We start from the raw sequence: 13,013 nt of genomic DNA on the forward strand, positions 1-13,013 counted from the left end.
GTGGGGCGATGGTGGAAAAAGCAAACCCCCTCTCACTCCTGTCCCTAGTGGCAGCTTCCTGAAAATGGCTGCCACAAACTGGGTATGATCTCAGGGGAGTTTTAATTGACATTTTTTATATATCAAAATCATGAATAGTTAAGCTCTGGACTTCGTTGCCCGAGGATGTGGTAACAGCGGTTAGTGTGTCTGGGTTTAAAAAATGTTTGGATAAGTTCCTGGAGGAAAAATCCATGGTCTGCTATTAAAACAGACACGGGGAAGCCACTGCTTGCCTTGGGACTGGTAGCATGGAATGTTGCTACTAGTTGGGTTTCTTCCAGGTACTTGTGACCTGGATGGGCCACTGTTGGAAGCAGTACACTGGGCTAGATGGACCATTGGTCTGACCCAGTATGGTTATTCTTATGTTCTTATGATCTCAGCATGTTTCCTATTTAGCAAGCCTTTTTTATGGTCTTAGATTGAGTTCTGAAAGGTTTTTTTTTTTTTTTTAATTTTTGATTCCATATCATCATTCTGATCAATCCATAGACTGGTGGGTTGTGTCCATCTACCAGCAGGTGGAGATAGAGAGCAAACCTTTTGCCTCCCTATATGTGGTCATGTGCTGCCGGAAACTCCTCAGTATGTTCTCTATCTCAGCAGGTGGTGGTCACACACAGCAGCAGCTCTGGCTAGGTCTCCAGGCCTAATTCTTAGGTTTTGTTGAGTACCTGGGGTTGAGGGCTCTTCTTGAGCAAGTGCAAACCTGGTGGTTCCAGGTCCCTCCTTTTCTCCCCCCTCCTGCTGGCTCCGTAAAAAAAAAAAAATTTTTTTTGGACGTCCTTTAAGGGCGTTTATTTCAACGTTTAGATCAGCGTTTATTGCAGCTGCTCACTGGGACACCGGTTCGTTACAGCTCGGAGCGAGGAGCAGGTAATTTTTACCTTTTGTAGCAGGCAGGGGATTTCCCGATCAGTCTCCACGTGGCTTATGGCGTCGGAGGGCGCGAAGAATCGCTCCCCGGACCGTGTGTGCGCGTCTAGCGGGGATGCAGGGGTTTCAAAGCCTGAATCGCCTTTTGTGGGCATCAGTTTAGAGCCCGGTCAGTGGCCTGGTTCTTCCTCTGGTGCGGCAGTTTTTCCCGCCTTAAGCGCCCATCCCCCGCTGCTCGCCCCCCCCATTTTGGCCGGCCATTCTGCTCGGACGGCTTCTTCTTGGGCCGCCCTCGAGGTGGGAGACGTTAATGCTATGGTCGCCCTTCATTCGGACGACGGCAAGAAAGTGGCCAAAGTTAAGCAAGGTTGTAACACTTTTTGTATTTTTCTTGGCTCTGGATATTTGTTACACATTTTGGTTGTGATAATTATTTTAGCATTCACCTTGATTGCTAGTTTTAGAAGTTTGTCATTGATTCTCCCTCTCTAGGCATCAACTACTGCCCGTTCGTATTCTTGCTCTGCTCATTCACTGAATGACTTGAGCTTCAATTGCACTGCCTCACAGTTCAGCATAATGATGCACCGTTTTTTGATTTTATAATTTACTTCTCACAGTGCTATTATTATATATTGCAAGTAATAATGTACAACTTAGATATGTCTTATACATTGGTTATTCTGATGTTATGTCTGTGTCTTGCATGATTCTTAATATGATTTAAAACTGGTGTTTTGTTTGTTTTAAATATGATTTACAATTTATTTGAATGTTTGTTTTATGATACTTTCTTGTAAGTATGATTTTAACTTGATTGTTGTATTTGACAGCTTTGCCTCTGATGCAGACTTCTGGGCAAAATGCCGGTCACTATTTCCGGTGACCGGCATCGAATATCCGGGTGTTTTTTGGCTGGTTTAAATTTAACTGGCCAAGTCGATTTTCTGCGCTGGCCAGTTAAGTTTAAACTGGCCGAAGAAAGGCCTTCTATTTGAGTGGCCTAATTTGGCCATCAAACTTAGCCAGTGATGTGCTGAATATTGCGAGATAGTTAAGTACCATTTAACCGGCCAGGAGGCGTTCCTGGCCAGTTAAATAGTTTTAAATATTGGGGGGGGGGGGGGGGGGGGGGGGGGGGGGGGGGGGGGGGAAGGGGGCTGGTATTTTCCGCATTTTGTAGTCTGCTGTTTGTTTTGCTATATCACTAGTAGGGTCAGTAGAAATCTCTGTGTTCTAGAAGGCAGAACATACATGTTGTCTACATCAAGAACCAGAATTGAACACCCCTGAAATTGAGAATACTGGGATGTTTTACAAGTTTCTCACTCTCTTTTTCACTGAGATGACAGAGTAGGATATGATCCTTTAGAGGAGCATGGGCTTTTCTTTTTCCTTAATGCTAAGAATGAGAAACTAAACAATATTGAGGATTAGTAATCTACCATGTAACCCCATTTGGAATGCAAAGATGTTATTATCATTGCTATTGCAGACAGATTAAACCTTCTACTTAAAGAGAAAAAAAAACCACAAAAGGAAATACAAATTAAAACGAAGAGGCTGTCACCATTCCATTGTGTCACGGTCTCCCAGAATCTCTTGGATTTCCTCCCTGCATTTTTCCTGGTGCTCTGGGTACTTGGCCAAGCAGTACAAGATCCAGGAGATGCCACTGGCTGTGGTATCGTGACCTTCAAACATGAAGGTGTCCACCTCACAACGGAGATCCTTGTCGGAGAGGCCTTTTCCATTTTCATCCTAAACATGAAACCGCAGAATTAGCAATAGGTACACTTTGCAACATAGTAAATGACAGCTTATAAGTAGTAGTAGTAATAGATAAAGACCTGTACAGTCCATCCAGTCCGCCCAACAAGATAAACTCATTTTACATGGTATGTGATACTTTATACCCGAGTTTGATTTGCCTTTGCCATTCTCAGGGCACAGACCGTAGAAGTCTGCCCAGCACTCTTCTTGTACTAAAAGTTCTGAAGATTCTGGAATCCTAAAGAGTTACAAGATTCCGGAATCCCAATTAGTAGCAACATTCCATGTAGAATCCCAAAGAGTAACATAGTAACATATATTAACATAGTAAATGACAGCAGATAAAGACCTGAATGGTCCATTCAGTCTGCCCAACAATATAAACTAATTTTACATGGTATGTGATACTTTATATGTACACCTGAGTTTGATTTGTCCCTGCCTTTCTCAGGGCACAGACCGTAGAAGTCTGCCCAGCACTCTTCTTGTACTAAGTTCTGGAGCTAACGTTGAAGCCCCTTAAAATTTACACTCCAGCCCATCCCTATCTATTCAGTCACGATCAGGGCTCTGCCCAGCACTGGTTTTGCTTCCCAATTACCGATGTTGCCACCCAATCTCCACTAAGATTCCGTGGATCCATTCCTTCTAAACAGGATTCCTTTGTGTTTATCCCATGCATGTTTGAATTCCATTACCAAAAATTTTTATTAACTTTTTTATTCCTGAGTAACAGCAGGTCTTAGCACCATTCTCAGTACTTTACCCAGAAACCATCCCAAATAGCACACTGCTTTGCTGTAGTGACTTCATTTAGGGCCCTTTTACGAAGCCACGTACGCGTGTCATACGTGCGTCAATTTTGAACTACCGCCTGGCTACTGCGTGGCCTGGGCGGTAATTTCATTTTTTACACACGTCTACTAAGTGCGCTGGAAATTTTCCAGCTCATGATGCTAACCGGGCGGTAATTGGCATTGTACGTGCATAGACCATTACCACCCGGTTAACACGGGAGACTTTACCGTTAGGTCAAAGGGTGGTGGGAAGGTATCAGACCCAAAATGGACGCGTGCCAATTTTTATTTTGCCGCACACCCATTTTCGGCCAAATAAAAAAGGCCTTTTTTGCAGGCACTGAAAAATGGACCTGTGTGCGTCCAATAAAAGCATCTATCTACACCAGCACTGGCCATTTTTCAGCGCACCTTAGTAAAAGGATCCCTTAATTGACAATTTACAAACCAGTTTTCCAAACACGGAATGTGGATTACAGAGCATCAAAGTACATAATATAATCATGCTAACAATCTCATAAAACTAAACAATAAAATCAGAGTCATAACAAAATATATACATTTAGATAAACACAAATAACAAAGCCACAAATCTGGCCGCGGGCAGGAGACAAAGTTGCAAGGGCTTCCGACAAGTACCTTGGCACAGAGGAGAATGTCCAGAAAATCCAAATGTCTCTTCTGCTGAATCTTTTCCAGTTCATTTTCATTCGCAAGGGCAGCTTTCCTCTGCTTTATCACTTCATCTGTGCAAGAAAATGAGAAACAGGTTCTTCTTCATGGGTCCAGTACTCATCGCTTAAGTGATTTCTTATTAATTGCTGGAACTTATATGGCTAAAAGTCATCCATAGATGAAATCATATGGCCAAAGTTATCAATTTTAGAGTGGGACATATAGAGAGCAGTGAAATTTGGCCACTCTCCACATAACAGAGATTCAGGATATTGAGATCCCCCTACAGCTAAGGCACCTGCACGGTAAGGATCAAACGATATGTGGGTTCCAGTCCAGTCAGTGCCTGCCCTCCAGCCCCACTTACTGCCACATATGATAAAGGAGGGAGTCGAGGTTTTAATCTGAACCACTATGGACCAGCATTTCCTGATGCTTGAGGTTTTCTAGCAGTTAAGCCCCACCCTAGTCCCTTGAAATGCTGGCTCCCAGGAGAGGGGACTTAACAGAAAGGACTTAACAAGGATCTGGGGTTCCTAGCCCATTATAAACCATAAAGCTGTATTTCTCTGTTGATCACCCCACCCCTCACCTATCCACACCTATCCTGTTAGAATATCAATGATATGCTTTGCTGTCCCCATGCTTACCTCCGACCCACCCCCACCCTCCCACCCTGTCAGACTGTCATAATAATGCTTGAAGGTTTTCACTTATATACACTGTCAGCTAGCACATTTGCTTATTTCCGATCTGACGAAGAAGGGCGACCTTCGAAAGCTAATCAAGAAATGTATTAAGTTATGTCCAATAAAAAAGGTATCATCTTATTTTCTTTTCCATGTTTTATTTTGTTTGATTTCTATAGATTCTACATGGAATGTTGCTATTCCACTAGCAACATTCCATGTAGAAGTCGGCCCTTGTAGATCACCAATGTGGCCGCGCAGGCTTCTGCTTCTGTGAGTCTGACGTCCTGCACGTACGTGCAGGACGTCAGACTCACAGAAACAGAAGCCTGCGCAGCCTTCTACATGGAATGTTGCTAGTGGAATAGCAACATTCCATGTAGAATCTCCAATAGTAGCAACATTCCATGTAGAATCTCCAATGGTATCTATTTTACTGTCATAGTAATGCTTGAATGTTTTCACTTATATACACTGTCAGCTAGCACATTTGCTTATTTCCGATCTGACGAAGAAGGGCAACCTTCGAAAGCTAATCAAGAAATGTATTAAGTCATGTCCAATAAAAAAGTTATGTCCAATCATTTTCTTTTCCATGTTTTATTTTGTTTGATTTCTACTGATAACCTTAAGAGAGGACTAACACGGCTACCACACTCCTCTACAGGAGAGGGGAGAAAGTGTGGACATCCGTTTTCCCCACCCTCTACTGACCCCCACCTCCCCCCATACTTTCAATAAATGATGGGAAAAGGGATTCCTCAGGCCCCACAATCTACCTTTGATAGGAGTAGAAATCCATAATAAACAGGTCAAAGGATGACGGGGTTAATAATATTGCTCTAGTCTGGTAGAATGTTTTTCAATATCCCAATCCAGCAGCTGACAGAGCTGATTTGTCCAATAATACCAATGGAGATCTAGAAGAGCATGGCTTCCCAAATGTTGACTACACCACAAAATGCATCTCGAAAGCCTGGGAGGCTTCCCATCCCACATAAATGCTTTCTGAAGACTCAGCAATACCCCTCTCGGCACACGCATTGGTAGGGTCTGAAACAAAAACAGAAGGTATGGCAAAATATTCATCTTTAAAACTGAGATCTGTCCCGGCCAAGAAAGCCAGCACCCCTTCCAGCGACTTAAATCCAAATGGATTTGGTGGAGCAGTTTAGGATAATTACAACCATACAAGGTGGTTAAATCTTTTGGGATGAAGACTCCCAGATACAGAATAAATGAAGGGGCCCACCAAAAAGCAAAGAGCTGACTCAGTGCCTCAACTGCGACAGAAGTGGTGACACCTGAGATTTCAGATTTGTCCATATTGATTTTGAATCCCGACACTGCCCCATATTGATGAAACTCTGTAAGAATAACAGAAGAGTCAACCTCAGGGTCTGAAAATACAGAAGAATTTCATCCGCAAACAAAGCAACCTGAATCTGTCTAACCACGATCAGAGCACAGACCATAGAAATCTGCCCAGTACTGGCTTTGCCTCCCAATTTCCAATTTTGCTTGCTGATCACCGCTAAGCTTCTTTGGATCCATTCCTTCTAAACAGGATTCCTTTATGTTTATCCCAGAGCTTTTTTGAATTCCTTTACCTTTTTCATCTCCACCACCCCCTACGGGAGGGCATTTCAGGTATCTACCACCTTCTCCATGAAAATATTCTTCCAGAGTTATTCCTGAGTCTGCCCCCTTTTAACCTTAATTCATGTCCTCTCGTTCTAGTGCCTTCCTGTCTCTGGACAAGGTGGATTAATCAAATATTTGAATGTCTGTATCATATCGCCCTGGTTTCTCCTTTCCTCCAGCGTATACATGTTCAGGTCAGTAAGTCTCTCCTCATACGTCCTGCAATGCAATTTCCATACCAATTTCATCACTTTTCTCTGAACTGCTTCAAGTCTTTTTACATCCTTAGTAAGATATGGCCTCCAAAACTGAACACAATATTCTAAGTGGGGCCTTACTAACGATTTGTAGAGGGGATCAACACCTCCTTTCTTCTACTGGTTATACCCCTCTCTATGCAGCCTAGCATCCTTCTGGTGATGGCCCATTGTTTTGTCACCTTCAGATCTTCGAACACCATCACCCTAATTTCCCTCTCTTAAACCGAGCTTCCCAATCTCTCCCTTCCTATCTGGTATATCTCTTTTGGATTTCTGCACCCCAAATGCATCAGTCTGCATTTCATGGCATTTAAATTTTAACTGTTAGACCCTTGACCATTCTTCTAACGTTTGGAGATCCCTTCTCATGGTTTCTACTCCCTACAGTGTATCCACTTTATTGGCTATCTTCGTGTCATCCGAAAAAAAAGGCATACTTTTCCTTCTAACCCTTCAGCAAGGTCTCTCACAAATATATTAAATAGAATCGGCCCCAGCACTGACCCCTGAAGCACTCCACTACTCACTTTCTTTTTCTCCGAGCGAATTCCATTTACCACCACCCTCTGCTGCCTATCAGTCAACCAGTTTCCAATCCAGTTCACCACTTTGAGTCCTAAGTTCAGTCCTCTCAGCTTATTCATGAGTCTTTTGTGAGGGACCATATCAAAGGCTTTGTTTAAATCCAAGTAGATTACATCTAGCGCGTGTCCTTCATCCAATTCTTTGGTCACTGTAATAAAAGTGAATTTTAAGGATTGTTTTTCAACTCTGTCTTGACCGACCAGTGCACTCGTGGTCTGTATTGTTGATTAGAAATAATTCTGTTTAAAACTGATTGTTTAACTTTGATTGTGTGAAAATAAGTTGGAATGCAGAAGATAAGACACAGCTCTAATTAATTTAGTATGTGGAGGATGGTGCTTGTTTTCAGAGTTCAGCCTGGCTACCTGGACTTGGAAAACAAGTGACCACGTTCCCACAGTATGGCTTGTTTACCAAAACAGAGAAGCATTCTGTAATTTTCCTTAACTCTGAACATGAGTTCTAAGCTTAATAAAAAGGGGGGCTTGTTGCAGTAGAGTTTTGAGGCTCATCTGTGGGTAGACGTATCACGCAGAGGACTTATTCCTGGGTCATAAGGAGACTTTGGGCTTTCGCTGCAACGGGCCTCCCAGCTGATGAGATAAGGGCCTGAAATTCCTGATGATGTATGTATAGTGTATTATTGCTTCTTTTCCCGGTCTAAGAACTCTTAGCATTGCTTAGATGTAGAGACCAGTGATGTAATGATTGTTTATAAAGCTAATCATTGTATGTATATAGCTAATCATTGTATATATCTTAATCATTGTAGATTTTAGCACCTCTAATAAAGGTCTCATTTACCTAATACAGTGGGGGAAATAAGTATTTGATCCCTTGCTGATTTTGTAAGTTTGCCCACTGACAAAGACATGAGCAGCCCATAATTGAAGGGTAGGTTATTGGTAACAGTGAGAGATAGCACATCACAAATTAAATCCAGAAAATCACATTGTGGAAAGTATATGAATTTATTTGCATTCTGCAGAGGGAAATAAGTATTTAATCCCTCTGGCAAACAAGACCTAATACTTGGTGGCAAAACCCTTGTTGGCAAGCACAGCGGTCAGACGTCTTCTGTAGTTGATGATGAGGTTTGCACACATGTCAGGAGGAATTTTGGTCCACTCCTCTTTGCAGATCATCTCTAAATCATTAAGAGTTCTGGGCTGTCGCTTGGCAACTCGCAGCTTCAGCTCCCTCCATAAGTTTTCAATGGGATTAAGGTCTGGTGACTGGCTAGGCCACTCCATGACCCTAATGTGCTTCTTCCTGAGCCACTCCTTTGTTGCCTTGGCTGTATGTTTTGGGTCATTGTCGTGCTGGAAGACCCAGCCACGACCCATTTTTAAGGCCCTGGCGGAGGGAAGGAGGTTGTCACTCAGAATTGTACGGTACATGGCCCCATCCATTCTCCCATTGATGCGGTGAAGTAGTCCTGTGCCCTTAGCAGAGAAACACCCCCAAAACATAACATTTCCACCTCCATGCTTGACAGTGGGGACGGTGTTCTTTGGGTCATAGGCAGCATTTCTCTTCCTCCAAACACGGCGAGTTGAGTTCATGCCAAAGAGCTCAATTTTTGTCTCATCTGACCACAGCACCTTCTCCCAATCACTCTCGGCATCATCCAGGTGTTCACTGGCAAACTTCAGACGGGCCGTCACATGTGCCTTCCGGAGCAGGGGGACCTTGCGGGCACTGCAGGATTGCAATCCGTTATGTCGTAATGTGTTACCAATGGTTTTCGTGGTGACAGTGGTCCCAGCTGCCTTGAGATCATTGACAAGTTCCCCCCTTGTAGTTGTAGGCTGATTTCTAACCTTCCTCATGATCAAGGATACCCCACGAGGTGAGATTTTGCGTGGAGCCCCAGATCTTTGTCGATTGACAGTCATTTTGTACTTCTTCCATTTTCTTACTATGGCACCAACAGTTGTCTCCTTCTCGCCCAGCGTCTTACTGATGGTTTTGTAGCCCATTCCAGCCTTGTGCAGGTGTATGATCTTGTCCCTGACATCCTTAGACAGCTCCTTGCTCTTGGCCATTTTGTAGAGGTTAGAGTCTGACTGATTCACTGAGTCTGTGGACAGGTGTCTTTCATACAGGTGACCATTGCCGACAGCTGTCTGTCATGCAGGTAACGAGTTGATTTGGAGCATCTACCTGGTCTGTAGGGGCCAGATCTCTTACTGGTTGGTGGGGGATCAAATACTTATTTCCCTCTGCAGAATGCAAATAAATTCATATACTTTCCACAATGTGATTTTCCGGATTTAATTTGTGATGTGCTATCTCTCACTGTTACCAATAACCTACCCTTCAATTATGGGCTGCTCATGTCTTTGTCAGTGGGCAAACTTACAAAATCAGCAAGGGATCAAATACTTATTTCCCCCACTGTATGAATCCAAAAGAATCCACGGTAATTATTGAGTAGTCTGTGTTAGTGAGACAGGCTGTAAATCCATAGCAGTACAGTCACCCAGACAAAGAAGTCAATAAGATTCATTTGGTAGGATTTTCCTTTGGTAAAGCCATCCTGTAACCTGTTGGCTTCTAGGAAGTTAACTAACCTTTCCTTCAGCAGCGACTCCATTATTTTTCCTTCCACTGACATGAGGCCTACCAGCCTGTAGGTTCTCACTTCTTCCCTGTCTCCTCTTTTGTGATAGAAATGGTAAGTAGTAGTACTAGTAGTAGTAGTAAGAAGAAGAAGAACCACACTGCATCTGACTGGTCAAACTTACTTCTCTCCTGTAGGACTCAGGATATTTCAAACCACTAATTGGTACTGCAAAGAAGTGGCCTAGAAGTTACTGGGTTCAGATTCAAGAAAACTAGGGTTTGCTGCCACTTCTCCCACTGATGCTCCTTGTGTACCTGGGGAATCCATTTTTCCTCAGGCACCAATTTAGGTTGGAAAGCTCTTGCTGAAACAGGACCATATCTAAATTGTAATTTATCTTGAACAAGGTTAGAAAGGTGGCATATAGTAACATAGTAGATGATGGCAGAAAAAGACCTGCACGGTCCATCTAGTTTGCCCAACAAGATAACTCATATTTGCTGCTTTTTGTGTATACCCTACTTTGATTTGTACCTGTGCTCTTCAGGGCACAGACCGTATAAGTCTGCCCCGCACTATCCCCGCCTCCCAACCACTAGCCCCACCTCCCAACCACCGGCTCTGGCACAGGCACAGACCGTATAAGTCTGCCCAGCACTATCCTCACCTCCCCACCACCAGCCCTGCCTCCCAACCACCGGCTCTGGCACAGACCGTATAAGTCTGCCCAGCCCTATCCCCGCCTCCCAACCACCAGCCCCGCCAATCTAAAAATGAGAAACTCCCGGAGGAGGTGGATTTAGTAGAGTGTAGTCACTTTACTAGATTTAACTGTTTTAATTCAGATGCTCCATCTACTTAAACACAAAACAATATTAGACTGGGAAATGATATGAACCCACATCTTCCTTCTTGCTATAAATTTACATTTTGCAGTGAGCAGGAGTTTAAGCAAAGTGTATTCAAGAAATAATATGGTGGGGAAATACCTGTGTGCTGATGAGCCAGTTTGCAGGCCTTCCGAAAGTGAAATCCTTGGGGACTTAAGTAGAAAATGAGGTTACTCTGGAACAGAAACCAACGGAATCTGAGGTCCACCAAGGAGCAGAGGTCATAAATGGCTTTTATGTAGGCGCTGTCACTGCAAGAAAAGAAAAAAGGAAGGCTAAATTGCGTAAGAACATACGTCAAACTGATTGTCTATCTAGCCCAGAAAGAGACTGGTGGCCCATCCAGCCCTGTATCCTGCTTCTAACTGTGGCAAAGCCAGGTTGCAAGTACCTGGCAGAACCCCAGAGAGTAGCAAGATTTCATGCCACTGATCCCAGGGATAAGTAGTGGCTTTCCCTATGTCTATCTTAGTAGCAGATTATGGACATTTCCTCTAGTAACGTGTCCAAACCTATTTTTTTTTTAAACAGCTACATTAACTGGTTTTACTACTTGCACTGACAAAGAGTTCCAGAGCTTAACAATACAATGAGTGAAAAAAATATTTTCTTCTATTTGTTTTAAATGAGCTAGTGCATAACTTCATGGAGTGTCTCCTGGTCTTTGTACGTTTTGAAAGAGTAAACAACTGATTCACATTTACCTGTTCTACTCCACACTGGATTTTGTACATCTCTATCATATCCACCCTCAGCTGCCTCTTTGCCAAGCTGAAGACCCCCTAACCTCTTTAGCCTTTCCTCATATGAGAGGCGTTCCATCCCTTTAATCATTTTGGTCACCATTCTTTGAGCCTTTTCTAAGTCTTTTTTGAGATACGGTAACCAGAATTGCACACAATACTCAAGGTGAGGTCACGCCATAGAGCGATACAGAAACATTATAATATTCTCTCTCTTATCTGCTTATGATCGACTGTTTTTAAATCATGTAACGACGTTATCATATCTATACTCTGTAAGCCACATTGAGCCTGCAAAAAGGTGGGAAAATGTGGGGTACAAATACAATAAATAATAATAATAATAATTTTCTATCCCTTTTCTAATAATTCCTAGCATTATGTTTGTTTTCTTGGCTGTCGCCAAACACAGAGCAGAATATTTAAATGTATTGTCCAAGATGACATCTAGATTCTAAAATGGAACCTTGCGTCAAGTAACCATGATTTGAATTACTCTTCTCAATGGGCCTCACTTGGATGGCCAGTCTTCCAGCTTCCCAAGGTCCTCCTGCAATTTCTCACAGTCTCCATGAGATTTAACAACTTTAAATAGTTTTATGTCATCTGCATACTTAATTATCTCACTCATCATTCCAAATCCCAGATCATTAATAAATATGTTAAGTAGCACCAGTCTCCTGGGGCACTCCACTATTCACCCTCCTCCATTCAGAGAAATGGACATTTAAACCTGACCTTTGTTTTCTATCTTTTAACCAGTTCCAAATCCACAAGAGAACATTGCCTCCTATCCCATGGCTTTTTTAATTTTCTCAGAAGTCTATCTTGAGGGACTTTGTCTAAGGCTTTCTGAAAATCTAGAGAGACTATCAGGCTCATAGGCGCCCGGTACAAGAGGCTTGGGGAGGCTAAGCCTCCACAGCCAGAAGACCGTCGGATTATGATTGACAGGTCGGACCGACCAGGCCACTGCCGACATGACACACCGCATCAGCCCCCAGTTCCGCCCACGGGCCTCGCCGCTCAGCCCAGCCGCAGGATCATCATCAAGACTTTTTTGGACCAACGCCGACGCGCGCGACCACGACGCCAAGCTGACACGGACATGCCATCCCAAATTCAGCCCGCCTAGCCCCAGGCCCCAGGCAGTTGAGTTCCGCCCGCTCGGGCTCTCACCGGCGTGCCGGTCCTGGGTGCCTTACTGCTTCTTCTTTCTTCGCCCCTCGCCCTCAGCTGGGCTTGCCCTCCTCAGCTCACGCAGCAGCCAGTCAGCCTTTTTCGAGTGCTCGGCTCGCTCCCGTCCCGTGGTGTACTGTTCCGCATAGGCGGGAACGCGCGGGACGGGCACGTAGGAGGCAAGAAGAAGAAAGACTGAGAGTCTGATGTTCCCTCCCACTTCCTTCTAGAAATTTGCACCACTTGGATTTCAGGAGACAAAGGTAAGGTGCTGCTGTGCTGACTGACTCT

At 43.8% G+C, this 13,013-nt stretch overlaps 1 protein-coding gene across 1 annotated transcript in view; it reads right to left on the minus strand.

The window, feature by feature from the left end:
• The window catches only part of LOC115471948 (cytochrome P450 4B1-like), a 106,381-nt gene that overhangs the window by 16,132 nt on the left and 77,236 nt on the right, over positions 1–13,013 (minus strand). Inside the window, exons 6-8 of the mRNA XM_030205939.1 lie at positions 10,900–11,051; positions 4,128–4,234; positions 2,489–2,679 (exon numbers count right to left, since the gene is read on the minus strand). Coding sequence (XP_030061799.1) covers positions 2,489–2,679; positions 4,128–4,234; positions 10,900–11,051 — 450 coding nt within the window. The remainder of the gene's footprint in view (positions 1–2,488; positions 2,680–4,127; positions 4,235–10,899; positions 11,052–13,013) is intronic.

This window comes from Microcaecilia unicolor, chromosome 6 (assembly GCF_901765095.1).
Source record: "Microcaecilia unicolor chromosome 6, aMicUni1.1, whole genome shotgun sequence".
Classification (NCBI taxonomy): domain Eukaryota; kingdom Metazoa; phylum Chordata; class Amphibia; order Gymnophiona; family Siphonopidae; genus Microcaecilia; species Microcaecilia unicolor.